Raw genomic sequence first — 27,711 nt, forward strand, 5'->3', positions numbered from 1 at the left:
GACTCAATGGGCATGAGTTTGAGTAAATTCTGTGAGTTGGTGATGGACAGGGAAGCCTGGCGTGCTGCAGTCCACGGGGTCACAAAGAGTTGGACAGGACTGAATGACTGAACTGAGTTGAACTGAAGAGGATTATCCGGTACCAGTTGCTGCATATTAACAGGGACGTTGACAAACTGGGATACGTACAGAAGTAAACTATACATGGGAATTGTATGAATAAGGGTTTAATATTTTGAAATTTCTATGTGGACTAAAATTTTAATTATTTCTATAGAACATTAGAGAGTGGAATTAAAATCAGTTGACAGATATTATAGAGAAATATGTGTGTATGTGTGTGGGATTCCCAGGTGGTGCATGGTAAAAAATCTTTATGCCAGTGCAGGAGATTCAAGAGACGCAAGTTGGATCCTTGGGTCAGGTAGATCCCCTGGAGTAGGAAATGGCAACCCAGTCAAGTATTCTTGCCTGGAAAATCCCATGGACAGAGGACCCTGGCAGAGTACAGTCTAGGGCGTCGCCAAGAGTCAGACACGACTGAATGACTAAGCACACATATACGTGGAACGCTAAACACGTGAATTAAAATCAGTCAGTTGATATTATAGAAAGATCTGTGGTGTGTAGTTGCTTTGTGGGGTCGCAAAGACCCCATGGACTGTAGCCTGCCAGGCTCCCCTGTCTGTGGGATTCTCCAGGTGATAATACTGGAGTTGGTTGCCATTTCCTTCTCCAGGATAGAGACAGTGCAAGTTAAAACAAAATTTCTAATGAATTGAATTGTCCAAAAGAATGGTTTTCCAGTCTTAATAGTGATCACTTCACTTACAAAATTAAGTAGAGGCTTTATTATAGTCATAAGTATTGTAGGGAAAATATAAGTGGCTTTCTAGCTGTAGTATTTCATAATTCTACCATTTTAATCACACCATAAGATTTTATATTTTAAACAGATGAGAAAATGTTTTTGCCACTTAATTATTAGAATGCTTATAGTAATTGGTATGTTTGATTAATGAAAAGTTTCTCATTAGATGCTTTAAAGTTACTGTCACTTGTATGCTTCGTTTTAGGTAGGAAGAAAATTTTCTGAAAAAGTCAGAGCTGATGAAATGCAAATAGTTTAAATGCAATTTGAGTAGGTAAATACAAACTCTTTTAAAGTTTTTGTTAACTAGTAAACTCTTACAAATATACATAAAGTAGTGAATGTGGGCTGTTATATATACCATATAAAATACATTATAAATCTATACGTATTTATCATCTGTTTATCTTTAGACCTGAGGTAAAAGTAAAATTAAATGGAAAGTTTTTTAAACTGGATTGTTTAAATAAAATCTTAACTGAAATAATATTAGTATTTGTATTACATTTTCACTGAAATATATAGTTTCCTTTGGTTATAATGTATATTTTATTATAAGCTATATATCAAATGTTTTTGTTTTTACCTATCTCTTGTCCCTTTCCTCAATAATCCCATTAAATTTAAATTTTTTTATTCTTCTATTATTCAATAGAACCTTTTAATGTGAATTATATGACCTACAATCCTTATACAGATGGCATATGGCTAAATATTGTAATAATTGCTAAGTTAAAAGGTAAATTAAGGCTTCTCATTCTAAAAGTATTATTTCCACCAAAATCCACTGGCTCCATGATTTTTTTAATACTCATGAACATGTTTGAGAAATAAACATCTTTGCTGAGGTTATATTTTTGTGCTATACCATTATTTTTTAGTCCCTGCCTGTTACTGAGTTATATGGATTATAAAGGTTTAATTCTAATTTTATCATAAATAATATTCTTATTGGTAGAATTTTAGAAATCACGATGATTATTTTGTTCTGCCAGATACGTAATATGTCTACCAGAGTAGGACATTTTTAAGTAGGTAGCCACTTGTGCACATTAATCAGACTTTAATTGAAGACGGAGCCTCTTCATTGAAGGGGGAGCCTCTGCCATTTAACATATTATTTGATCAATTTATATGTTTAAGAAAGCCATTTCCATTTAAAGTAAATCATTCTAATTTTTAAACAATTTTCTTTATTGTCTTCAATAGAGTATTTTATGTTTTAGATTGCCAAACACTCCATTCAGACATCTTTAAGACTCCTAATTATGACTGTAACACCCCTAGCTAGCAGTAGTATGTGATTCGTATAACAATGATGTAGTAATTAAACAGGAAAATTTTTTCTTTGGTAATGTTAGGAATCATGCTGTTCAGTTGATTTGCATCAGGTTCTTGGGAGAGATTTTATATTGTTAACCCTTATTCTTTATTACTTGTAATGCCATGCAATTGAATCTTGACAATAAAAAAAAGAAAAAAAAATTACTACTATAACTGCAATGCTAATACCTTAAAAACAGAAAGAGTGCATTGAACTTAAGTACTTTGTATTCTCTTGCAATAATGCTGCTCATCAACACTTACATATCACTGTTTAAATTAAATTAAATTAGATTGAATCTAAATTACCTGTTTCTGAGTAAATGGAATTTGGTAATTCACCATTAAGTCAATCTGCAAACTGATGTCATAATTTAGATTTGATTTTTTTAATGAGAATGATGCTAGGAATCATTCTTCAATTTGCAAATCTAATTTCCATAGTACACTAGGTGATATCCTCTTACTAATAATGGTTAAGTTATATAGAACCAAAGAGAAAAAGAACAGAATCCTAATGTTGATGTTTGTAAATTTTTATCACAAGTCTGTTAGTATTCTGAACATAGACATGAGTCATTTGAGCACAGAAGAAGATGCTAGCTACTTGACAAATAGGGATTGGAGCCTACAGGAAGTTTTATCTTGTGTATATGGTGTGAAAGTAAAAGTTATAACGTGTATTAATAAAGACTTGCTTAGTTGTTCAGTTGTATCCAACTCTTTGTGACCCCATGGACAGCCTCCTCTGTCCTTGGGGATTCTCCAGGCAAGAATCTTGGAATGGGTTGTCATGTCCTCCAGGGGATTTTCCCAACCCAGGGATTGAGCCCAGGCTTCCTGCATTGCAAATAGATTCTTTACCCAGTAAGCCACCAGGGAAGCCCAAGAATACTGGATTGGTTAGCCTATCCCTTGTCCAGGGGATTGTCTGTCCCAAGCATTGAACTGGGGTCTCCTGCCATTGAGGGTGGATTCTTTACTGGATGAGCTACTGGGAAAACCTAAATAATAAAGATGTCCTTGTATAATTTTTCCCAAATTAACTCAAAGGACATATAATAATAATAGCATTATTATCATGATTATCTGCTGTTGTTATTATTGTCTTCCAAATGGGAAAAGGTCAATTTTCATTCTAATCCCAAACAAAGGCAATGCCAAAGAATGCTCAAACTACCACATAATTGACTCATCTCACACGTTAGTAAAGTAATGCTCAAAATTCTCCGAGCCAGGCTTCAGCAGTACATGAACCGTGAACTTCCAGATGTTCAAGCTGGTTTTCGAAAAGGCAGAGGAACCAGAGATCAAATTGCCAACATCCACTGGATCATCACAAAAGCAAGAGAGTTCCAGAAAAACGTCTATTTCTGCTTTATTGACTCTGCCAAAGCCTTTGACTGTGTGGATCACAAGAAACTGGGGAAAATTCTGAAAGAGATGGGAATACCAGACCACCTGACCTGCCTCTTGGGAAACCTATATGCAGGTCAGGAAGCAACAGTTAGAACTGGACATGGAACAACAGGCTGGTTCCAAATAGGAAAAGGAGTATGTCGAGGCTGTATACTATCACCCTGTTTATTTAACTTATATGCAGAGTACATCATGAGATATGCTGGGCTGGAGGAAGCACAAGCTGGAATCAATATTGCCAGAAGAAATATCAATAACCTCAGATATGCAGATGACACCACCCTTATGCCAGAAAGTGAAGAAGAACTAAAGAGCCTCTTGATGAAAGTGAAAGAGGAGAGTGAAAAAGCTGGTTTAAAGCTCAGTATTCAGAAAACTAAGATCATAGCATCCAGTCCCATCACTTCATGGGAAATAGATGGGGAAACAGTGGAAACAGTGTCAGACTTTATTTTTCTGGGCTCCAAAATCACTGCAGATGGTGACTGCAGCCATGACGTTAAAAGACACTTATTCCTTGGAAAGAAAGTTATGACCAGCCTAAATAGCATATTAAAAAGCAGAGACATTACTTTGTCAACAAAGGTCTGTCTAGTCAAGGCTATGGTTTTTCCAGTGGTCATGTATGGATGTGAGAGTTGGACTATAAAGAAAGCTGTGCACCAAAGAATTGATGCTTTTGAACTGTGGTGTTGGAGAAGACTCTTGACAGTCCCTTGCACTGCAAGGAGGTCCAACCAGTGCATCCTATAGGAGATCAGTCCTGGGTGTTCATTGGAAGGATTGATGTTGAAGCTGAAACTCCAATACTTTGGCCACCTGATGCGAAGAGCTGACTCATTTGAAAAGGCCCTGATGTTGGGAAAGATTGAGGGGAGGAGGAGAAGGGGACGACAGAGGATGAGATGGTTGGATGGCATTACCAACGCGATGGACATGGGTTTGAGTGAACTCTGGGAATTGATGATGGACAGGGAGGCCTGGTGTGCTGCGGTTCATGGGGTTGCAAAGAGTCAAACATGACTGAGTAACTGAACTGAACTGAAATTGTTAAAGACTTGAGAAATTTGTTATCAGTTCAGTTCAGTCACTCAGTCGTGTCCGACTCTTTGCGACCCCCTGAATCGCAGCACACCAGGCCTCCCTGTTCATCACCAATTTGTTATATATATTTTCAAATAAACCTTTCCTTTTAAGATTCTTCTTTCATTAGAACTGTTAGCACAATTTCAAGAAATAGCATTGGAAATTGCTAATTTTATTAGTTACTCAACTAATATATCAGTTCTGATTATCAGAAAATGTTTATGTGAGGACTAAATCTAATAATATTTAAGGAATATATTCTTATAGAGAGGAATGGAAAGTTTTTATGACAGTGACAAAATAAGATTGGTTATGATGGGTACAAATGCTCTAGAGATTCAGAGAAGGAAGATATATCAAGTTTATGCTATAATGTCAGAGTTGAGTAGTAAAAATGAGACCATATTGCTCAGAAATCACAAAATATGTACTAAGGTGTTCTCTGCAGAGTTTTGGTGAGTCCTTATATGAAATATTACTACCAATGCTGTTTTTTATAACCAACAAAATAGTTTCAATTAGATATGATAGCTTAAGTGAAAAATATTTTTCTAAAAATATGGCTTATAAAGAATATTTTCAATCTTTTCATTTGTAAAATATTTCTAAGAAATTTTCCAACTTCTTTATAGTAGTATTTTTAAAAGTCATTACTTTTCCTTTGATGTTTAATTAATCTGTTAAGATTTTTAACACATTCTGTCTAAATATTCATTGTTGTTCAGTTGCTCAGTCATGTCTGACTCTATGAGACCCCATCAGTTCAGTTCAGTTCAGTTCAGTTCAGTCGCTCAGTCATGTCCGACTCTTTGCGACCCCATGAATTACAGCACGCCAGGCCTCCCTATCCATCACCAACTCCCGGAGTTCACTCAGACTCACGTCCATTGAGTCTGTGATGCCATTCAGCCGTCTCATCCTCGGTCGTCCCCTTCTCCTCCTGCCCCCAATCCCTCCCAGCATCAGAGTCTTTTCCAATGAGTCAACTCTTCGCATGAGGTGGCCAAAGTACTGGAGTTTCAGCTTTACCATCATTCCTTCCAAAGAAATCCCAGGGCTTATCTCCTTCAGAATGGACTGGTTGGATCTCCTTGCAGTCCAAGGGACTCTCAAGAGTCTTCTCCATGGACTGCAGCATACCAGGCTTCCCTGTCCTTCACCATCTCCCAGAGCATGCTCAAACTCATACCCATTGAGTCAGTGATGCCACGCAACCATTTCACCCTCTGTAATCCCCTTCTCCTGCTGCCTTAAATCTTTCCCAACATGAAGGTCTTTTCCAACGAGTCAGTTCTTCGCATCAGGTGGCCCAATTCCTGGAGCTTCAACTTCAGCATCAGTCCTTCTAATGAATATTCAAGATTGATTTCCCTTAGATTTGACTGATTTGATCTTCCTTCAGTCCAAGGGACTCTAAAGAGTCTTCTCCAAAACCACAGTTCAAAAACATCAATTCTTCATTGTTCAGCCTTCTTTATGGTCCAACATTCACATATATACATGACTACTGGAAAAGCCATAGCTTTGACTATATGGACCTTTGTAGGCAAAGCAGTGTCTCTACTGTCTAGGTTTGTCATATCTTTTCTTCCAAGGAGAAAGTGATTTTTAATTTCATGGCTGTAGTCACCATCTGCAGTGATTTTGTAGCCCCCGAAAATAAGGCCTGTTACTGTTTCCATTGTTTCCCCATCTATTTTCCATGGAGTGATGGGACCAGATGCCTTGATTTTTGTTTTTTTGAATATTGAGTTTTAAACCAACTTTTTCACTCATCTCTTTCACCTTCATCAAGAGGTTAAAGTTTAGTTTAATTACTCCTCTCTTCCTGCCATAAGAGTGGTATTATCTGCATATCTGAGGTTATTGATATTTTTCCTGACAATCTTGATTCCAGCTCGTGCTTCATCCAGCCTGGCACTTCGCATGATGTACTCTGCATATAAGTTAAATATTCACATAACCTAATAAATATTTTCTGATACTTACACTCATAATTTGATCTTATAGACTGTAATATTTTTATATAAAACAGAAAAAATTTGTTTCTATGTAATCTCCATTATTAATTTTAAAACTAAAATAAATTTTTATTCTATCATACACCTTTCAATGAACATAGCTGAAATTTGAAGTTTTAAAAAAGTTATTGCAGTTCAGTCAATGAGTCATCTCTGACTCTTTACAACCCCATGCCCTGTAGCATGCCAGACTTCCCTGTCCTTCACTATCACCCAGAGCCTGCTCAAACTCCTGTGCATTGAGTCGGTGATGTCATCCAAGCATATCATCCTATGGCACCGGCTTCTTCTCCTGCCTCAATCTTTCCCAGCATCAGGGTCTTTTCCAGTGAGTTGACTCTTCACATCGGGTGATCAAAATATTGGAGCTTTAGCTTTAGGATCAGTCCTTCCAGTGAATATTCAGGATTGATTTCCTTTGCGATTGACTGGTTTGATCTCCCTGCAGTCCAAGGGACTCTCAAGAGTCTTTTGCAGCACCACAATTCAAAAGCATCAATTCTTCTGCATTCACCCTTCTTTGTCTTTTATCCTAACATTTCACATGATGTACTCTGTATGTAAGTTAAATAAACACGGTGAGAATATTCAACCTTGATGTACTCCTTTCCCAATTTTGAACCAGATAGTTGTTCCATGTGCAATTCTAACTATTGGTTCTTGACCTCAATAGAGGTTTCTCAGGAGACAGGTTAAGGTGGTCTGGTAATTTCATGTCTTTAAGAATTTTCTACAGTTTGTTGTGATCTACACAGTCAAAGGTTTTAGTGTAGTCCATGAAGAAGTAGATGTTTTTCTGAAATTTCTTTGCTTTCTCCATGATCCAATGAATGTTGGCCATTTGATCTCTGGTTCCTCTGCCTTTTTTAAACCCAGCTTGTACATCTGGAAGTTCTTGGTTCTCCTACTGCTAAAGGTGAACTAGCTTGAACTATTTTGAGCATTACCTCGCTGGCATGTGAAACAAGTGCAATTGTACAGTAGTTTGTACATTCTTTGGCATTGCTCTTCTTTGGAGCTGGGATGAAAACTGACCATTTCTAGTTGTATGGTCACTGCTGAGTTTTCCATATTTGCTGGCATATTGAGTACAGCATTTTAAGAGCATCATCTTGTAGCATTTTAAATAGCTCAGCTGGGATTCTGTCACCTCCACTAGCTTTGTTCATAGTAACGCTTTCCCTGGTGGCTCAGATGGTAAAGCATCTCCCCACAATGGGGGAGATGTGGGTTCAATCCCTGGGTTGGGAAGATCCCCTGGAGAAGGAAATGGCAACCTGCTCCAGTACGCTTGGCTGGGAAAAATACCATGGAAAGAGGAGCCTGGTAGGCTAAAGTCCATGCGTTTGCAAAGAGTCAGATACTACTGAGCGACTTCACTTTCACTTTTCACTTTCAGTGCTTTCCCACTTGACTTCATGTTCCAGTATGTCTGGCTTTAGGTGAGTGACCATATCATCATGATTATCTGAGTTATTAAGACCTTTAATTCTGTGTATTCTTGGCACTTCTTAATCTTTTCTGCTTTTATTAGGTCCTTAGTGTTTCTGTCCTTTATCATATGCATCCTTGCATGAAATGTTCCATTGATATCTCCAATTTTCTTGAAGAAATATCTGGTCTTTCCTCATTCTGTTGTTTTCCTCTCTTTCTGTGTATTGTTCATCTAAGAGGAAGAGAAGGAAAAGGCAAGGGAGAAAGGGAAAGATATAGTCAACTGAATGTAGAGTTCCAGAGACTAGCAAGGAGAGATAAGACATTCTTTTTTTTTTTAATTTAAATTTGTTTGTTTTAATTGGAGGCTAGTTATCTTACAACATTGTATTGGTTTTGCCATACATCAACATGAATCCGCCATGGGTGTACATGTGTTCCCCATCCTGAACCCCCCACCCTCCTCCCTCCCCGTACCATCCCTCTGGGTTGTCCCAGTGCACCAGCCCCAAGCATCCTGTATCCTGCATCGAACCTGGACTGGTGATTCATTTCTTATATGATATTATACACGTTTCAATGCCATTCTCCCAAATCATCCCACCCTCTCCCTCTCCCACAGAGTGCAAAAGACTGTTCTATACATCTGTGTCTCTTTTGCTGTCTCGCATACAGGGTCATCACTACCATCTTTCTAAATTCCATATGTATGTGTTAGTATACTGTATTGGTGTTTTTCTTTCTGGCTTACTTCACTCTGTATAATCAGCTCCAGTTTCATCCACCTCATTAGAACTGATTCAAATGTATTCTTTTTAATGGCTGAGTAATACTCCATTTTGTATATGTACCACAGCTTTCTTATCCATTTGTCTGCTGATGGGCATCTAGGTTGCTTCTATGTCCTGTCTGTTATAAACAGTGCTGCAATAAACACTGGGGTACACTTGTCTCTTTCAATTCTGGTTTCCTCAGTGTGTGTGCCCAGCAGTGGGATTGCTGGGTCATATGGCAGTTCTAGTTCCAGTTTTTTAAGGAGTCTCCACAGTGCTCTCCATAGTGGCTGTACTAGTTTGCATTCCCACCAACAGTGTAAGAGGGTTCCCTTTTCTCCACACCCTCTCCAGCATTTATTGCTTGAAGAAGACTTTCTTAAATGAACAATGCAATGGAATAGAACAGTTGTGCGGACCTACTAAATTGGTTTTAAAAACACTTTCTTATGGAAAGCACTTTATTCACTGCATTCTGATCCATTAGTCTAAATTTAATGGAGGGGAGAATAAGAATTAACCTTCAAAGTGTCAAAATTAGATGTGTATAGAAAATATTTTTTTCTTTGAAATTTTATAACTTTCATTGTTTCTTTAGCAACTATTAATGCCTTTTTGAATGCAGATGGTTCAATCACTTATTTAGTAGAAGTATATATGTATGGAGAAAATGACCTTTTGCAAGTACCACATGGTTTAGTAAGACTGTGGCTACATTTGCTTCTTTGGGGTTTAGATGTAAACCTGTTTTTGAAGTTTTAGAGGCAGAACTGAATGATGAAGGGTTGGTGAATATCACTTTATAAAAGGAAGGTCCCTTTTCACCTCTTAAATTATAGGAGAGAAGCTAGGTTGCGGGGGGGAAGAAACGATAATTTATAGAAGGTAGTGTTATAAACATAAACTGCATATAGACTTCTATATTAGCCGTTACTCTTGCAGCTTTATATCTTTGAATTTAAACCTGATACTTGAAGAATACCTCATAAATATGCTAATATGATAATCAGGAACACGTAGCATTACAAATACAAAACTTTATCTTTTCATTTTAATGGTTTGGTTTCATTTTTTAACACTTAATACTGTTTTTGAAACGATACTATCCTTTAACTTACAGAAAATTTACTCTCTGAATATGTAGATTTAAAGCTCTATGTGTTTTTACTGACTACTCTTGATTTAAAACTGATCATTTTTCTGAACAGCTTGACCTTCAGTAAAATGAAACTGTTTTGAGACTTTCTATTTAGAGCATTAAGTTGCAAATCTCTAGAAGTTACTGCAATTCATTCACTCCCTGGTGCATCACATGGTAAAGAATCCACCTGCAACGCGGGAAGCCTGGGTTCCATCCCTGGGTTGCTAAGATCCCCTGGAGGAGGAAATGGCAACCCACTCCAGCATTCTTGCCTGGAGAATCCCATGGACAGAGGAGCCTGGTGGGCTACAGTTTATGGGATTGCGAAGAGTCAGACACAACTAAGCGACTAAGTACACAAAGACATATAAGTAAAAACACTAGGCTCTTTGCTATTTGCTAGAAGTGTTTTGCTCAACGTTGTAATACTTAACTTCAAATATCTTGAAGTCGAATGGAAAGAGAACACAGCTGTGCTAATTATTGCAGCGCACTCTGATTGATTCTTGCTAGGAAAGTATGGAACTTAAGAACTAGCTTCAGAATGCATTGGTTTCCATTTTACCTTGACTGCTTGTTGCCTGAGTAATCTATAAACCTTTATTTTCTTATCTGTAAGATGAATTTAATAACATTACCTACTTTATTGGCTTATTCTGAGGATTAAATAAACTAGTGTGTAAAAAACACTCTGCATAGTGCCTGGGCAATGGTAAGCACTTTAATAAATGTTAGTATTTTAGTAGTACCGCAGTAAAAGTGTATGGTAGGAACAACAGGCGTACAATTGAGGGCCACTGTACAGGATCTGGACGTGGCAGGAAGCGGATCATTTGGATAGGAGTTACTCAAGAGAAGAAGGTGTTAGCGCAGGAGGAAACAGTTTGTGGCGAACAAAGCGCAGAGGTTGGTAATGTGCGCAGTGTGATCCCGGCAGAGTCAGTGCTCTACGTAGAGAGAAGCAAGGGCCACTATTTGGGGATCATTGCTTCTATGTTAAGGAAGTTGGAGTTCAAGATAAAAGTGGTGGAAAAACAGTGAGGATATTTAAGTGGGGGAGTGAAGCATCCTGAGGAGTAGAATTATGGGAAAGTCCTTCCATTTCAAATACAGAACATTTTGTAGGCTGGGTAAAGGATGACCAGAAACTTATGAGATTGAAGACAGTTAGGTTTTTATGTTAAACCAGGAGGAAAGTTATAAGTGCCTTCACTAAGGCATGTATTTCCTCTAAGAAGAATTAAACTCATTAAACTTTTATAGACAACATTCAAGGTTTTATAATCACAGAGTAATTTGTATAGTATTTATGCAGAATTGGCCCGTATGTTTGTTCATCATACATTTTATTTTATTTTAAAAATCATCCATTTTTTATTTAACTGCATTTTAAAAAAGATAATAATTTATACTATTATTTATATTATCAATAAGCAGTGTATTAGTTATCTATAAGAAATTTATGCTTATTAATATCTCAAATAGATTATCTTAGTTGAGCTTATTCAGTAATAGTTAATTTAAGCAACATTGTACTTTATTTTTAAAAATGCAGAGATAGACCTAATATGATTTTGAAATGCTTGCTGAAACAAGCCCAGTTGTCTTTGAGATATGACTCGATGACTAACTTGGATTACTTAACTCTGCTTTTATGTCATCATTTTGAAGGACTATAATCCAAATAGTGGTTTGAAGAACCTCTCTTTTACTTTCAGTTCGTTAGATGAATTTAATCATTTTAACACATCTCTTCATATTTTCACTTTTTTTATGTCTCAATATTATATCAGAATTTATAGCAAGCTGACATTTGGCACAAACACACCAATTTGTCCTTCATAATAAGAACATTTTTTCTGTCTTATAAAATCTGACATTTTGTGGTAAATATCAAACTATTAATCTAGTTCTCTATTCCAAGCACACTTAATGCAACTTTTTCATCAAATCATATATTCAAAGTGTTGATCATTATTGTTGTTAATGAAAAATACAGCATATTTTAAAGCAGGTTTTAGATTTTGGACATGTTTTCTATATGAATTTACATTTAATATTAAATGGACAAAATGTATTATTTTTGTTGCTGTAGTTTCAGCTAACGGTGATATTTAGCATTCCAGTTTATCAGTCATTTGGGACACTTTAAAAGCATGAAGAAAATTAGAATATTGTGAAACTTTAATTGTCTTCCTGATTTTTAAATAATTTTCTTTGAATAATTATTAGATAACTTGAAAAAAAATCATTAAAGAAAAGAGAATTTCAGAGATACATTTTGTTGGTTAAAGTTTTAAAACTAAGTTAAAATTCAACTTAAGTAAACTTTTCATATTTTTAATAGTAATGACCACATAACCAAATTGGAACATATTGATTATCTGTAAAGAGCCATGTTATAGCCAAGTCTTTCTTATTAGACAGAGATTTTAGAGTCAGAAGTGTCCCATATCCTCTAGAGATACACTTTCAGGGAAACTATGACTATAGTATTGCTTTTGTTGTTATAATTTGTCTCACTGTTGTCTAAATAATATTAGCTAAGTGATCAAAAGACCACTCTGAAAGATCACTTGATTAAAAAGTAATATTTCAGGCAATACCGTATGGTTTAGATGAGAAGACTGTAGTCTGAACTAAGTCATCTTCTGAAAGAAATTCCTGGAAGACAAACCTAGTTAAAAATGTTTATTGTTGAAATTAAGAACTGAGGTAAAATACGTATTGAGAAACTATTTCTGCTATCTTGGTTTCAAAATATTTTATTTATATGTAGGTAAAATTATAAATGGTAGATATGAATTTTTTCTGTGATTATAAATGCAAACATTTTATTCAGATGCAATTTTTTTTGAACATCTGAACTCTATATAAATTTTCTAAGAGTTAATACTATTTTATGATCTGAAATTTGAAGGTATAGTCTATATATTTATTGATTTATAAAGGAAGATCAAATAAATAATTTTTTAATGTTTTGAAGAATAACATCTGTTCCTCCTTCCTTTCATGGCTGTTAATAAGGATTTATTATATGCTAAATTTTGATGTTATTTATTTATTTAGCAGATTTTTAAAAAATTAAATGCTTACTTTGTACTGTGTATCAAATAGTGTTCTAGGTAGCAGAAGAGTGGCACAGACAATATGAACAAGGCTCATAGTCTCAAGGAATTTACATTTTATTTTATTTTATTTTAATTTTTATTTTTACTTTATTTTACTTTACAATACTGTATTGGTTTTGCCATACATTGACATGAATCTGCCACGGGTGTACATGAGTTCCCAATCCTGAACCCCCCTCCCACCTCCCACCCCATATCATCTCTCTGGATCATCCCCGTGCACCAGCCCCAAGCATCCTGTATAGGAATTTACATTTTAGTGGGGAAAGATATTTTAACTAATAATCAACCATCAACCAATAAATCAAATAATTTCAGAATGAGATATTTATAAAAGAAGTAGGTTCACATAACAGTACAGAATAAGGGAGAGGGCAGCTACTTTATCCAAGTGTCTTAGAGCAGTGTGTTTGAGGTGAAATTTAGATGATAAAGAGCTAGCCCTATCAACCAATATCATATGAAGACCAGTTGCCAGTATCACTTAGAACGGTTCTTCATTTATCTCTATTTAGTTCTTTTTCTATAGGTCTTCCGATTTCTTTGGAAGGGACCTGGAGTTGCTGGATACTCTTCCTAGGTAGAGAAATAGTGAGAATAGTCAGATACATTTGCAACTAATGCTCGTATCATTTCTTTCTGCTACTCCTGCCTTTTTCTCCTATCTGTTCTCAGTATTCCTGCCTATTTTTAGATAACCATGTACATTTATATGGAAAATAGGGTACATTTAGGGTTTTTTTACACCATTAGAATCACTAAATTCTATCACAGTATATAATTTACAATTGTTATTACTGTTTTTGTCTACATCTGCTACAACCACTAAGAATCTGTTTTTCACTGATATATCCAAGAATCTGACATGGTGCCCAGATTATAATAGATTTTCAGTGAAATATTATGATGGCTGAATACGTTAACTCTCCAGAGGGGGTATCTTGAGAGGGAATCTGCTTGAGTTAGTATTTGCTTGGCCTTGTTCACCAGTGCAACCAAATCTCCTGGTCTCTGCCTTCCATTTTTACACCTGTGCCTGATGCTGGACTTGCTGACATAGTATCTTTCAAAGGCTATCTTCTGTGGAACTTCTTAGAAAATCCCAGGTGGAGAAACAATGAAAGAGATTTGCAACACCCATTGTAATACTGACTTTCTGTGTGAACAACCAATATCAAACGCTGTTCAGCTTAAGTCCTTAGAACCCAGATGGCATGCTAAGTATAGAGACTGCTTGTGCCATCCACACTTTTTCTTCAGCACGATTATGTTAACAGATTAGTTACAGATAGATAATACAAGTTTCCGAATGTTTTAGTGCTTTAGTTCATTATTGTAGCTTGTAGATGCCTCCCTTGTCTGCTTTCTTTTTGCAAATATTCTTTGGGGAAATTCAGGAAGGTATTTTCATGTGTGTCTGTGTTTTGCTTACTTGCCTCGAAACATGATTTTTTTTTTCTTCCAAGTTACTTAGCTATATGGACCTAGAAAGGGCAAAAAGCAATAATAAAATTCTGCAGTACCAGCCTGAGTCATGTGCTTTGCCATCCTAAATTTATGTTAACACTATTGGCTATAACCAGTGTTTTTGCATTACTTATCTTGAAGGAATACAAAACCCTTTGTAGATTAAAGAGTCAGAGTGATGATAGCTAACACTACATGTACAAATATTTAGTGGCAGTATTAGTTGCTCAGTTGTGTCCGACCCTTGCAATTTTATGGACTGTAGGCCACCAGGCTCCTCTGTCCATGGAATTCTCCAGGCAAGAATACTGAAGTGGGTAGACATTCCCTTCTCCAGAGGATCTTTCCAACCCAGGGATCGCACCTGGGCCTCCTGCATTGCAGGTGGATTCCTTACTGTCTCCGCAATGAGGGAAGCCCATGTATGTGTGTATGTATATATATATATGTGTATATATATATATGACTTTTTTCCCTCCTCCCAATATATGTCACTTGGTTTTTAAAGATTTCCAGGCTCTGTTCCTCTCCCAGAGTTGGACCTTTTTTCCTTTGTTTCCATTTTCCCTGCTCTGCTCAATTTGGATTTCACTTCCAACAGTTTTTCCTCAATATGGGGTCTGTCTTGGAATAGAGATTTGAGTGGTTGCTTTTGAAAATTCATGTGTCCCAAGCTGTTCTAGCCTCTTTTGGAACTTCTCGAAGGCCCTTTGCACTCATATGCTCTTGGACTAGGCAAAACCACTTCAGTTTTTACTTCCTGTATTCAAATTGGCCTGCCTGGTTCCAGTGAATGTCTTTTGGATTATCTTGTTGATTCTCTTCTTACTCCCACGTGGACTCTGGTACCATATGTACCTTGTGCTGTGGCTTATCAGTACCTGTTCATGTTTCAGCAATCAAGAGGATGAGAATTTCTCATTTAACTGTGTTGAGTTATTTTCTTCTTCTTTTTTTCTTTTTTTTTGCAATTTCCTTGATATAGATAGGTAATGGGCAGATAGATAGATACTGAGTTTTTTCTTTCTGAACTGAAGTTGCTCAGTCATGTCTGACTCTTTGAGACCCCATGGACCGTAGCCTACCAGGCTCCTCAGTCCATGGAATTTTCCAGGCAAGAGTACTGGAGTGGGTTGCCATTTCCTTCTCCAGGGTATCTTCCCAAACCAGGAATCGAACCCTGGTCTCCCGCACTGTAGGCAGACGCTTTACCATCTGAGCCACCAGGGAAGCCCAATGTAGAAACTAAGGGATATTAAGAAAAATTATGCTACCATTGTCTCTCTCCACCTGGAACTTGACCTCACCGATTATATTGCTCAGTTTGTGAGTAGTTAAGCTTTTTTTGTTTATATTCAAAATTATAGTTTTAATTTTGTTTTAATCTGATAATATAGTACATAAAACCCCTACCATTTGGAATTTTTAAGTAGTTTCTCTGCATAATGTACACTGTCTGCTTTTCTAAATGCACTATGGATTTAGGAAAAGATTTGTTTTCCTATTTTATATGCTCCTGATTCTGTCTACTGTTTTCTAACAGATCTTTTTGAAAGTTCAGTCTGTAGTTGCTGTCTCTACTTCCTCACATTACATGTTCGCCTTGCATTCTCTGTTTAATGCGAGACAGCAAAAGAGACACAGATGTATAGAACAGTCTTTTGGACTCTGTGGGAGAGGGAGAGGGTGGGATGATTTGGGAGAATGGCATTGAAACCTGTATAATATCATATAAGAAATGAATCGCCAGTCTAGGTTTGATGCAGGATACAGGATGCTTGGGGCTGGTGCACTGGGATGACCCAGAGGGATGGTATGGGGAGGGAGGTGGGGGAGTTCAGGACTGGGAACACATGTACACCCGTGGCGGATTCATGTTGATGTATGGCAAAACCGATACAATATTGCAAAGTAATTATCCTCCAATTAAAATAAATTTAAATTAAAAAAAAACATTCCCACCCCTTCATTGAAAGTGCATTTGTTTGTTACCCATGCACAAGGTTGATGTCAAATTTAATATTAATAGTCATATTCCCATCTTCATCTTTCAACCAACAAAACCAACCAAGACTTTCTTCTTGCAACATTCTTTTCTTGACATCCTTGACACAGTGCTCTCCTGATTTCCTCCTACTTAATTGTTCACTTTTTTGTTAGTTCCGATAATGAGGAGGCCCTAAACTTCCTTTTAGTTTCAAATGACTGATATCCAGTCTTTACCAGGCCCTCTCACCTTTCACTCCAAATTATGTGTGCATTAACTTGGTTTTGTCTGCAAGGATGTTACCCTTGTACAAACTATCATAGCAGAAAAATCCAGTGTCCTTCTTGTTAATGTCCCTGCTTTTCTTTATCATCTCTTCCTTACCCAGCAGCCAGAATGTTTTCTTGAGAGTAAGATCATGTTATTATATGATTTAGCTCTTATAAAACATCCCAAACTCTTTATCATGCCAAGGACCTAGGTGAATTAACCCCAGCTTGTCACACTGTACTCATTTTTAACTATTCTTTCTGTAGCTCACAATACTGCAGCTGTTGTGACTTCAGTTTCTTAAACATCTCTAGCCTAAGCATGCTATTCTCTAAGCCTCGAATTCTCTTCTGACAGATCTTTCTGTGGCTTTACCATTGTTTTGTGTCAGCTTACATATGGCTTCAGTAAGGCTGGCTGTAACTGCCTGATCTAAACTAGCTTACGTAGCCTTCTACTTCATCATATCCGCTTATTTTTCTTGGGAACGTTTGCCATTATCGAAAATTATGATATCCATTTATGAGTCTGCCTGGTTATTTTCTGTCTCCTGCTATTGATGCCAATTCCAAGAGACAAGGGGCTCCGCTTTATTTACAAGGTTGTCACCAGCTCCTAGAACAGAGCTTGCTTAAGCAGTATTTCTCTGAATGGTTCTTCATGATTTGAATGACTGAATAAATTAATTTTTTTGTCTGCTTGTTCAGATCAGTTATGAAAGAGAGACACGTATTAAAATTTTACCATTTAATTATGTGACCTAATTCTTCTTGAAGTCCAACCTTGTGTTTTCACTTATTTGGCCTGTATTTTGGTACATATAGGTTTATTATTTTTATGAATTATTTGTGTCTTTTATGTTTTATTAGACCAGGTTTTGATTTTGAATTTCACTTTGGTGCTTATGTTATCCTTCATGGCTTCATTGTTGTTGTTTTTAAGAGCCCATTTTTTTTTTCCTCACATTCCTTTATATTTTGGCTATAGACATGTCACTGTTATGGATGTGCTGTCTATAGAAAACATAAAGTAAATTGTGCCTTTTAACATGCTATGGAAATCTCTTTTGATGAGGATTCAGTCTCTTCACATTTAATGCAACTGCTTCTATACTTCATCTTATTCTTTTATTTTTAATCTTATTTATTATTTATTTTGTTTCCTTTTTCTTTTCTCTGTATTTGCTAATTTATTCAAGTCTTTATTCAAGTTCTTTTTCTTTATTATTTAGATATTTCTCAACACTGTCTAATTTTATCTTCCTAATCCAATTTATCTTAAACCAATTTCATTTATTAGGACTTCAAAATAATTATCCTTTTGAGGGGGGTTCATGTTTGGGAACACATGTAAGAATTAAAGATTTTAAAATTAAAAAAATAAAAATAAAAATAAAGATTATCCAGTTAGTTCTCAACTGCTGTATTTTGAATCATCTTACTGTGGTTTTGAAGTTATTGTTGACAGTATTATTTGGTAAGCTCTGTTTGTAAGATACTCTCATGAACAGTACCTGGGGAGATGATTCATCTGTATCATTTCCATTTTAAAAGATGTTTGTTCTTAAATTTTTTAAAATGTTTTCACCTAGAACCAATCTCCTACAGCAATTATCTTTCCTCAGTCTCTGAGTAAATGCTTTGTAATTCTTCAAATGCTTAGAAGCGTTTTGGAAATGAATGTTATTATATTTAAGCTTTCATGTATATACAAAAATTTAACTATCTTCTCGACTGGCTACAATTCTTTGTTTTATATAAGAAACAGTATTTCTTATTTTAGAATGCCATTTCAGTTCCTTGCCCTGAAAACTGATACAATTGTGAAATTCATTTCCTTTGTTTTCCTTCACTCATGGATTATATCCCCGTCTGCCTTTCGTCTAATGTCTGAAAATGGTTTTTCTGTATATTTTGTATAGTTTTTAGTTCTTTAAGATGAGAGAAATCTCATCTTTGTTGGTCTGTTTTCACTGAAAGTGGAAATTGTATTACATATTTTTGAAAGATTTTCATAAAAGATTATTAAAAGAGAAGGAGATTTCAAGAACTTAATTATTCACCTCCAGCTACCTGGAAAAATTCACTAATGTTGACCAGCTCCTTTATACATGATGTAAAAGCATGATATTTATTGTATTATGCCTACTATATACCAAATTTTATGATAATAATTCTATTTCTATTCATTGAGTTAGTCTTTCCTCTAACACAATGAAGTGGATGCTTTTATTATTACCATTCACACATGGGACAAAATAGGTTAAACAGGTTTCCAGAATATTTACACCTAATAAGTGAAAAATTGGATTTTCATATCAAGTATTCTCTACTCAGATGCTGCATTATTGACTAGTACTGCTGCTGCTGCTGCTAAGTCACTTCAGTCGTGTCTGACTCTGTGCGACCCCATAGACGGCAGCCCACCAGGCTCCGCCGTCCCTGGGATTCCCCAGGCAAGAACACCGGAGTGGGTTGCCATTTCCTCCTCCAATGCATGAAAGTGAAAAGTGAAAGGGAAGTCGCTCAGTCTTGTCTGACTCTTTGCGACCCCATGGACTGCAGCCTACCAGGCTCCTCCGTCCATGGGATTTGCCTGGCAAGAGTACTGGAGTGGGGTGCCATTGCTTTCTCCGATTGACTAGCACAATGTATAATAATTCTTCAACAAATGTTTTACAATATGATCTCTATAATGTTAACAAAAGTGGAGAACAGCTTTAGATTATTGACTCTCTTCTGAAATCATTAACGTGAAAATATAAACTTTTGATATATTTTATTCTTTCAGGGGTTTATAACAAAATAACTGCAGCTTCATTAGACAAATAATACACAAGAAAAACCAGTTCCCTCTGTTTCCTTCATAGAGTTGAAGTTTTTTATCTCATAAGCAATTATCAATTGTATTGATAGAAACGTCTGACCATTATTAGATGTAGAAGTGCATTTGCATGTTTTAGGTAGACATATTTCATAGGATTTCAAGTGACAGTCTTAGCATACATTACTGAAGTAATTTTATAATAGTTTTCTTAAAGCATTTAGTGTTATAGCCTGTGTAAAGGTTGTCTTCAGTTTTTGGATCTGTGAAGTGTTGTCAATGAAATTTTGGTTCTAGCACATATGACTTATAATATGGTAATCCAAATTTCTTGATGATTTAAAAATATTGTATTTGCAAATGCCGTGAAACATCACCACTTCGAAGAAGAACACAGATTCAGTAAGTTTCAAACTTCCTTTTGTTTTGATTTTTCAGATTGCGTTCTCACAACACAACACAATCATGGATCTTGTGCAGTTTTTTGTCACCTTCTTCAGGTAATTTGCTTTTATTGACTTTGAATGTGTTAAATCTGTATTCTGATGTCCTGTCAATCTGTTAGGTAATATCAATTCTTTAACCTTGAATATGATACAATCTGTCTTGTATAGTTTTACGTACTTAAATATATACCGCAGAGCAGAAGAAACACATTCGACATGTACTGTTGCAGGATTATTTTGCTATACTGCTATTTAATAGCTAGTTAATTTAGTGGAAAGAAGATGACAACCCTGTGTTCTACGTCACATAAGTAATTAAAGCCTGTTTTAATTAGTGAAATTAACAGTGTTTTCATCATATTGATTAGGTACGTTTCCTAGCATTAAAATCAATTTCTTGGATTTCTTAAGTTATTATTGTATTTAGCAATGTGATACAATCAATAGGGGATGAGGAAAAGGATGTATTTTTTTGCCCTCAAAGAGCATGTAATCTGGAAGTACTAAATGTGACCTAGAATATACCATAATTTGCTAGAACTTTAGTTATTTGAGATGTTAACAGTAGGTTCACTAAAAAGGGTTCCATAACTAAATATGTTTGGAAAATACTATGTATACCAAAGTTAAATAGGTCTCTTTAGGTTTGTTTTTAACTGACTTCCTCAGATTTTTTTCTCACAGTTTTTAATGTGTTCATTTGCAGTGTATTGTTCTTAAAGAGAGGATAGAGTTTGTAGCATTTCTCAAAACCTAAAGGTTCTTTTCATAAACATTTGTGTTCATTTCCATGGGATGTAAATAAACAGTGGGTGAGGGGAAGAAGCTGAGTTTCAGTGATAGAATATCTGAGACATGGCATCTAGTTGGGTGGGATGGGGTGGGTAGCGAGGGAAGTTCTCGAAGGAGGGCACATATCTATCCATGTAGATGATTCACTGCCTTGTACAGCAGAGACTGGCACATTATAAAGCAGTTATACTCCAATAAAATAAAAAGAACTAGTTGGTCAATGCAGTACTTAAAAACAAAAAAAGAGAAAGAATGTTATCTTTATTAACATAAATGATGTGTACAGCTTATACTGATCCACAGGGTGCCTTTGTGTGAATTAGACAATCGTGTCTCCTCCTTCTGGTAGATATAGCCCCACATCACAGCACAAAGATGCAGATGATTTTGACCTTCACTCACCAAGTTGTCTGGGCTGCTTTATACAATAAAGAAAATGAAAGTCGCTCAGTCGTGTCCGACTCTTTGCGACTCCATGGACTGTATAGTCCATGGAATTCTCCAGGCCAGAATACTGGAGTGGGTAGCTGTTCCCTTCTCCAGGGGATCTTCCAAACCCAGAGGTTGAACCCGGGTCTCCCACATTGCAGGCAGTTTCTTTACCAGCTGAACCACAAGGGAAGCTTTGTACAGTAAAGAACCTGTTAGACCCAGTCCTTGACACAGATGGTATGCCCAGTACTTCCTCTGCACCTAAGTAAGTGATAAGTATTGGTTATCTTATCAAGATACTATACAATACTTGAATTCCTAATCCCTTATCCACAGGAGTGAGCAAACATTTTTCTATAAAGGGCTGGTTAGTAAATAATTTCAAGATTTGTGGGCTATAAGGTGTCTGTGGTGCTAACGCAGCCTGAGTCAGTTTGGAAACAAATGGGGGTGATTATTTATGTTCCAAAAAACCTTTATTAGAATGAAAATAGCTGGTAGCCTGAATTCTGGGCTTCCCTAGTGGTAAACCACCTTCCTGCCAATGCAGGAGACGTGAGAGACCTGGGTTCCATCCCTGGGTGGGGAAGATCCCCTGGAGGAGGTCATGGCAGCCCACTCCGATATTCTTGCCTGGAGAATCCCGTGGACAGAGGAGCCTGGTGGGCTACAGTCCACAGCGTGACAGATTTGGATACTACTAAAGTGACTTAGCGTGCGCACAGGCTGAATCCCGCCTGTGGACACAATTTGCCCAACCACTGATCTAACTTATGCCTGAATGCCTTTAATGGCAGGAAACAGAACATCTCTTGTGATAGCATTTTCTATCTTCAGAGAATTAGTTGTTCTTTATAATTGAGATGAAATCTGCCTCCCTGTGATAGCTATTCTAATTTACCCATATGGGCAAGTCTAATTCCTTCATCTCCATTTATGGCCTTCCAGTTTTCTAAACTCTTTTCTCCAATTCACACATTATCTGTTCAGTTATTTGCTTCTTGTCAGAATCCTTGCCATGTTAGTCACTTTGCTCTGAAAACAATCAGGTTGTCTGTCCCTTAAAAACATTAATTTCCGAAATTTAATGCTGAGAACATATTTCTTACTAACATTGCAAAGTTCATTCATATTTAAATTTGTCCCTTAAAGAGTAAATTTGAGGAAACATCTTAAATATATTTAAACATTTTCTGATTTTATACTTGTGAATATTAAGGGATATTAAAACTTAATGACATTACAATGTTTTTGAAAAGTGTTAGAAGTTATAATCGAATGAGCTTTATTTATGCATAAAAATGTTTTTGACAGGATAATGTAGATGTTAATATACTGAAAAGTTTATTTGTATAAAAATTCACAAAGCTGAATTTATAAATTATTTAGATGTTTAGGGTTTTAGTTTAAGCTTTTGAATTTGTGTGCGTGCGTAAGTTCAATAGCTCTTTTATTAAGTAAAAGAAAGCAAGTGTTAATGTGTACCATGTCTTAGAGGTGATCCGATTTATTATGTTGGCATCACAGACAAAGTAATATACTCTAGTTATTGTGTGAGATAAAATGTATTTGATGGGTTTTTTATCATTTAAATTTTTTCAGTAGTGAAATGTAAATTAGATGATTTTAAAATTGTCTCATTGTTAAGGAAAATCATGGACAGAATACTTTTAAGGTTATTTTTCTATTAGGTAGACTTACTGTTAAATTTTAAAAGAGAGTTTTAGACAGTTCAGCATTTATGGACATCCTTCAATCAGGCCACTATTACTGCTATTGCTGTCTCTGTGTTACTGAAGTAGTATAGATGAAGTGTCAGCCTTTCATTTAGCCAAGTTTAAAAGAGGCCAGTGCCAGTTTTTTAACTTTTATATTGGGAATAGTTCTGGTGGTAAACGTAATTCAGTCAGTATTAGTGAGATCATTTATAGTCACAGCCTGGCTCTGGCCTTAGCTTTCAGCGCCATCTAAGCAGATCACCTGAAAGTGAAGTAGCTCAGTCATGTCTAACTCTTCGTGACCCCATGGACTATAGCCTACCACGCTTCTCCGTCCATGGCATTTTCCAGGCAAGAATGCTGGAGTGGGTTGCCATTTCCTTCTCCAGAGGATCTTCCTGACCCAGGAATCAAACCCAGGTCTCCTGCATTGCAGGCAGATGCTTTACCATCTGAACCACCAGGGAAGCCTAAGCAGATTACCTAGTACCTCTAAATCTCCTTCCTTTTAGGTTTTTATTTTGTATTGGAGTATAGCCAATTAACAGTGTTGTAATATTTCAGGTGAACAGCGAAGGTATTCAGACATATATAAACATACACATATACATATATCCTTTATCATAATAGAATTAAAAGGTGTTGTTGTTAGAGTCTGTAGTGTACAGTAATATATAACAGTGAGTAATTAAAAAATTGAAAGAAATCATTTAAGAAATAAAGACTTTTCTGGTATGTAAAATGGAAAAGCAAGTCTGTGTGAATCTGAAAAGTCTCAATTTTTTAAAGAAGTTCAGCCTGGTAAATTAAATGGAGATATAGCAAGGACCCTGTACCATTTAGATTTTTTAATGGTGGTTCTAATTTTCACTGTCCTACAAGGATTACATTGGAGAAGGCAATGGCACCCCACTCCAGTACTCTTGCCTGGGAAATCCCATGGACGGAGGAGCCTGGTGGGCTGCAGTCCATGGGGTCGCTAAGAGTTGGACACAACTGAACGACTTCACTTTCATTTTTCACTGTCATGCATTGGAGAAGGAAATGGCAACCCACTCCAGTGTTCTTGCCTGGAGAATCCCAGGGACGGGGGAGCCTGGTGGGCTGCCATCTATGGGGTCACATAGAGTCAGACACGACTGACGCTACTTAGCAGCAGCAGCAGCAGCAGCGCAAGGATTACATAATGTTTTTGATTTACCATCTTGACCAAATGGAGGATATTTTCAGAGGTTGCCACTTGGTCTTTCCTACTGTGATAGATCTTACCTCACAGGCCAGAAACACAATGTAGGGGTTTACTCTGACCACTTTGTACATAATTTCTAATTATACACTTGAAAAGTAAGGAAATTATCACTTGTTGTTGTTCAGTCACTAAGTTGTGTCTGACTCTTTGTGAACCCATGAACTGCAGCCAGGTTTCTCTGTCCATCACTATCTCCCTGAGTTTGCTCAAACTCATATCCATTGAGTCAGTGATGCCATCCAACCATCTCATCCTCTGTTGCTCCCTCCTCTTGCCCTCAATTTTTCCCAGCATCAGGGTCTTTTCCAATGAGTCACTCAGTTCTTCACATTAGATGGCGAAAGTGTTGGATCTTCAACATCAGCATCAGTTCTTCCAATGAATATTCAGGGTTGATTTCCTTTAGGACTGACTGGTTTGATCTCTTTGCTGTCCAAGGGACTCTCAAGAGTCTTCTCCAGCACCACAGTTCAAAAGCATCAATTCTTCAGCATTCAGCCTTCTTTATGATTCAACTCTCACATCTGTACATGACTGCTGGAAAAGCCATGCTGCTGCTGCTGCTGCTAAGTCGCATCAGTCGTGTCCGACTCTGTGCAACCCCACAGACGGAAGCCCACCAGGCTCCTCTGTCCTTGGGATTCTCCAGGCAAGAACACTGGAGTGGGTTGCCATTTCCTTCTCCAGTGCATGAAAGGGAAAAGTGAAAGTGAAGTCGCTCACTCGTATCCTATTCTTAGCAACCCCATGGACTGTAGCCTACCAGGCTCCTCCGTCCATGGGATTTCCCAGGCAAGAGTCCTGGAGTGGGGTGCCATTACCTTCTCCATAGCTCTGACTGTATGGACATTTGTCAGCAAAATGATGTATCTGCTTTTTAATACACTGTTTATGTTGGTCATAGCTATTCTTCCAAGGAGCAACCATCTTTTAATTTCATGGCTGCAGTTACCATCCACATTGATTTTGGAGTCTAAGAAAATGAAATCTGACACTGTTTCTACATTTTCCCCATCTGTTTGCCATGATGTGATAGGACCGGATGCTATTATCACAGGGTGGATGTATAGACACAGTTTCCCAGTATGAGCCAGGATTTAGCCAGAATTTGTTATCTGGACCCTGGAGACACCCCAGCTCTAACAAGAGGCCATGGTGGTGTTCTGGTCATTGGCTAGCTGTGTCATCGCTAACCTTGTGTCTTGTAGTAGTGAAAATGTCTATTAATTTGTCTTACACTGAGTATGTACCCATAAATATACTTGTGTATATACCCAAATAAACATGAATCTCTTTATAAAGTAGTCGTACACATGTTCCTTTGGGAATCATTTTATACACTTTCCAAGGTGTTTCAAGACAACCTTTTTTTCTGTGAACTCAGCTACCTGTTCAGTCAGTGGATTCTGGATTTGTAAATTAACTCATCTTGGAACTCAGCAGAGGATCACAATCATCTCTTGGGGCAACTACCCTCAGCCTTTACCCCCCCATTCCTACTTCAAGTAATATTAAGGAGCACCATTGTTAGCTGCCCACCTATTTTGCCCCTCGTATAGATACCATCTGTTATTAGTCATCCCACAGTTCTTTGTTGGGCAGCACCCTTGTCTGCTTCTCCAGGCTTGTTGATCATTATCCTAATTGTGACCCCTGGATTCTAACAGTTAAACACTGACCCTTGGTCTTTTTCACTTTGGAACTCCATCATTTAACGCCTAGCTCTGTCACTGCCTCTCCTATTGTCAGCTTTGATCTTCAGAAGAAAGCCATCACTGAACTTCTTAGTGTGCCCTTTCATCAGCAGATTCCTCATGGCCTCAGTGAATGATGTGTCCATGGAAAGTAATCTTCTGGTAGTTCTTCTGACCTTACATAATACATTCTTTCTGGCACATTTCCTCCTGTCAGCTTCTTTTATCTTTCTCTTCCACCTTCTCAGGGAACTCAGGCATTTCCATTTCACTTTGCATTGGCCATTGCTTTATCCAGACTTCTAAGAGTCACTTCTTCTTCAACTTTGCACCACCCCCTGGAGTCTTCCATAGGGTATTGCATTTCCTGGTCCTGAGACTGTGCACCAAAATTCATGAATTCTTGCTGATTCCATCCCCCAGGATCAGATACCACTGATTTCTAATTCCTGTTATACTCTCCTGGCTGTGGCCATTACCTGCTAGCCAATTCTTGCAACTCTTCCAAGTATATAATCTCCTTCCTTTCTGATCAGGCCAAGATGCATTACTACTACTACTAAGTCGCTTCAGTCGTGTCCGACTCTGTGCGACCCCATAGATGGCAGCCCACCAGGCTCCCCCGTCCCTGGGATTCTCCAGGCAAGAACGCTGGAGTGCGTTGCCATTTCCTTCTCCGGTTTTCCTTTAAAATTGGAGGAAGTTACAGTTCAGTACAGACAGGCAAAGTCGTATCCGACTCTTTGTGACCCCATGGACTGTAGCCCACCAGGCTTCTCTGTCCATGGAATTCTCTAGGCAAGAATACTGGAGTAGGTTGCCATTCCCTTCTCCATAAAGATGCACTATGCTGTCCTTTAACCCTAGTTATCAGTCTAGCAACCAGGAGAGGAGACGCTGACAGCTTGTTGAGGGAACGACCCTATTGTTTCTATAATTTTAGAACTGACTTCCTCAAAAGCATCCACCTAGATATTTCATTTTAGATGTTCCTATCTCATGTTTCAAGAGCTCCAATTTCCCCAACCACGGCCGTTGTCTTTACATGAGAGGACTGCTCTAGCTGAGCAGTCTATCGTCTCTGGAACTTTGCAGCTCTCACCCTTGGATCATTACTCTGCTGCTCATTCGTATTGGTTCTTCCACTGTCAGGGATAAGGGTCTGAATTAAAGCTATAAAAGAGACCCTCTGGCTCTTTTATTTAGCCTGTAATATTTGTTAATGGCCTTCAGTCTCTCATTAGCCCTTTGTAGGGTTAATGCAAACATTCAGTAATTATCCAACTCCACTATCTTTTGAAAACATTTTTCCCAGATCATCACTGGTGAAATCTTTAGCAGTTGAAGTCTTCTTCCAGGGATGAATCAAGCAACATGGATGGTTTCCTTTTAGCCTGCCAAGTAGTGAGTGAGCCAATTACAAATCTCAATTTTACCTCCCGATATCTCAGACCATGAGTCCTCAGAGAAGTGGAGACCAGAATGGCATTGGCCCTGCAGTAAATGTATTAGGGGGAACTCTTGTGACCGAGAGATCAGGGCAGAAAGTGAGAGATCTTTTAGACCACAGTGCCAATCTGACATTCGTGAAGTAGAGCAGGAAGAAAGGAAAGTTGAATGAAAGAGCCTAATTA

The 27,711-nt window shown here is 37.3% G+C and overlaps 1 protein-coding gene across 1 annotated transcript in view; it reads left to right on the forward strand.

The window, feature by feature from the left end:
* The window catches only part of ATRNL1 (attractin like 1), a 795,857-nt gene that overhangs the window by 318,735 nt on the left and 449,411 nt on the right, over positions 1 to 27,711 (forward strand). Inside the window, exon 25 of the mRNA XM_052660645.1 lies at positions 20,185 to 20,246. Within this exon, the coding sequence (XP_052516605.1) occupies positions 20,185 to 20,246 (62 nt within the window). The remainder of the gene's footprint in view (positions 1 to 20,184; positions 20,247 to 27,711) is intronic.

This window comes from Budorcas taxicolor, chromosome 23 (genome assembly GCF_023091745.1).
Source record: "Budorcas taxicolor isolate Tak-1 chromosome 23, Takin1.1, whole genome shotgun sequence".
Lineage (NCBI taxonomy): Eukaryota > Metazoa > Chordata > Mammalia > Artiodactyla > Bovidae > Budorcas > Budorcas taxicolor.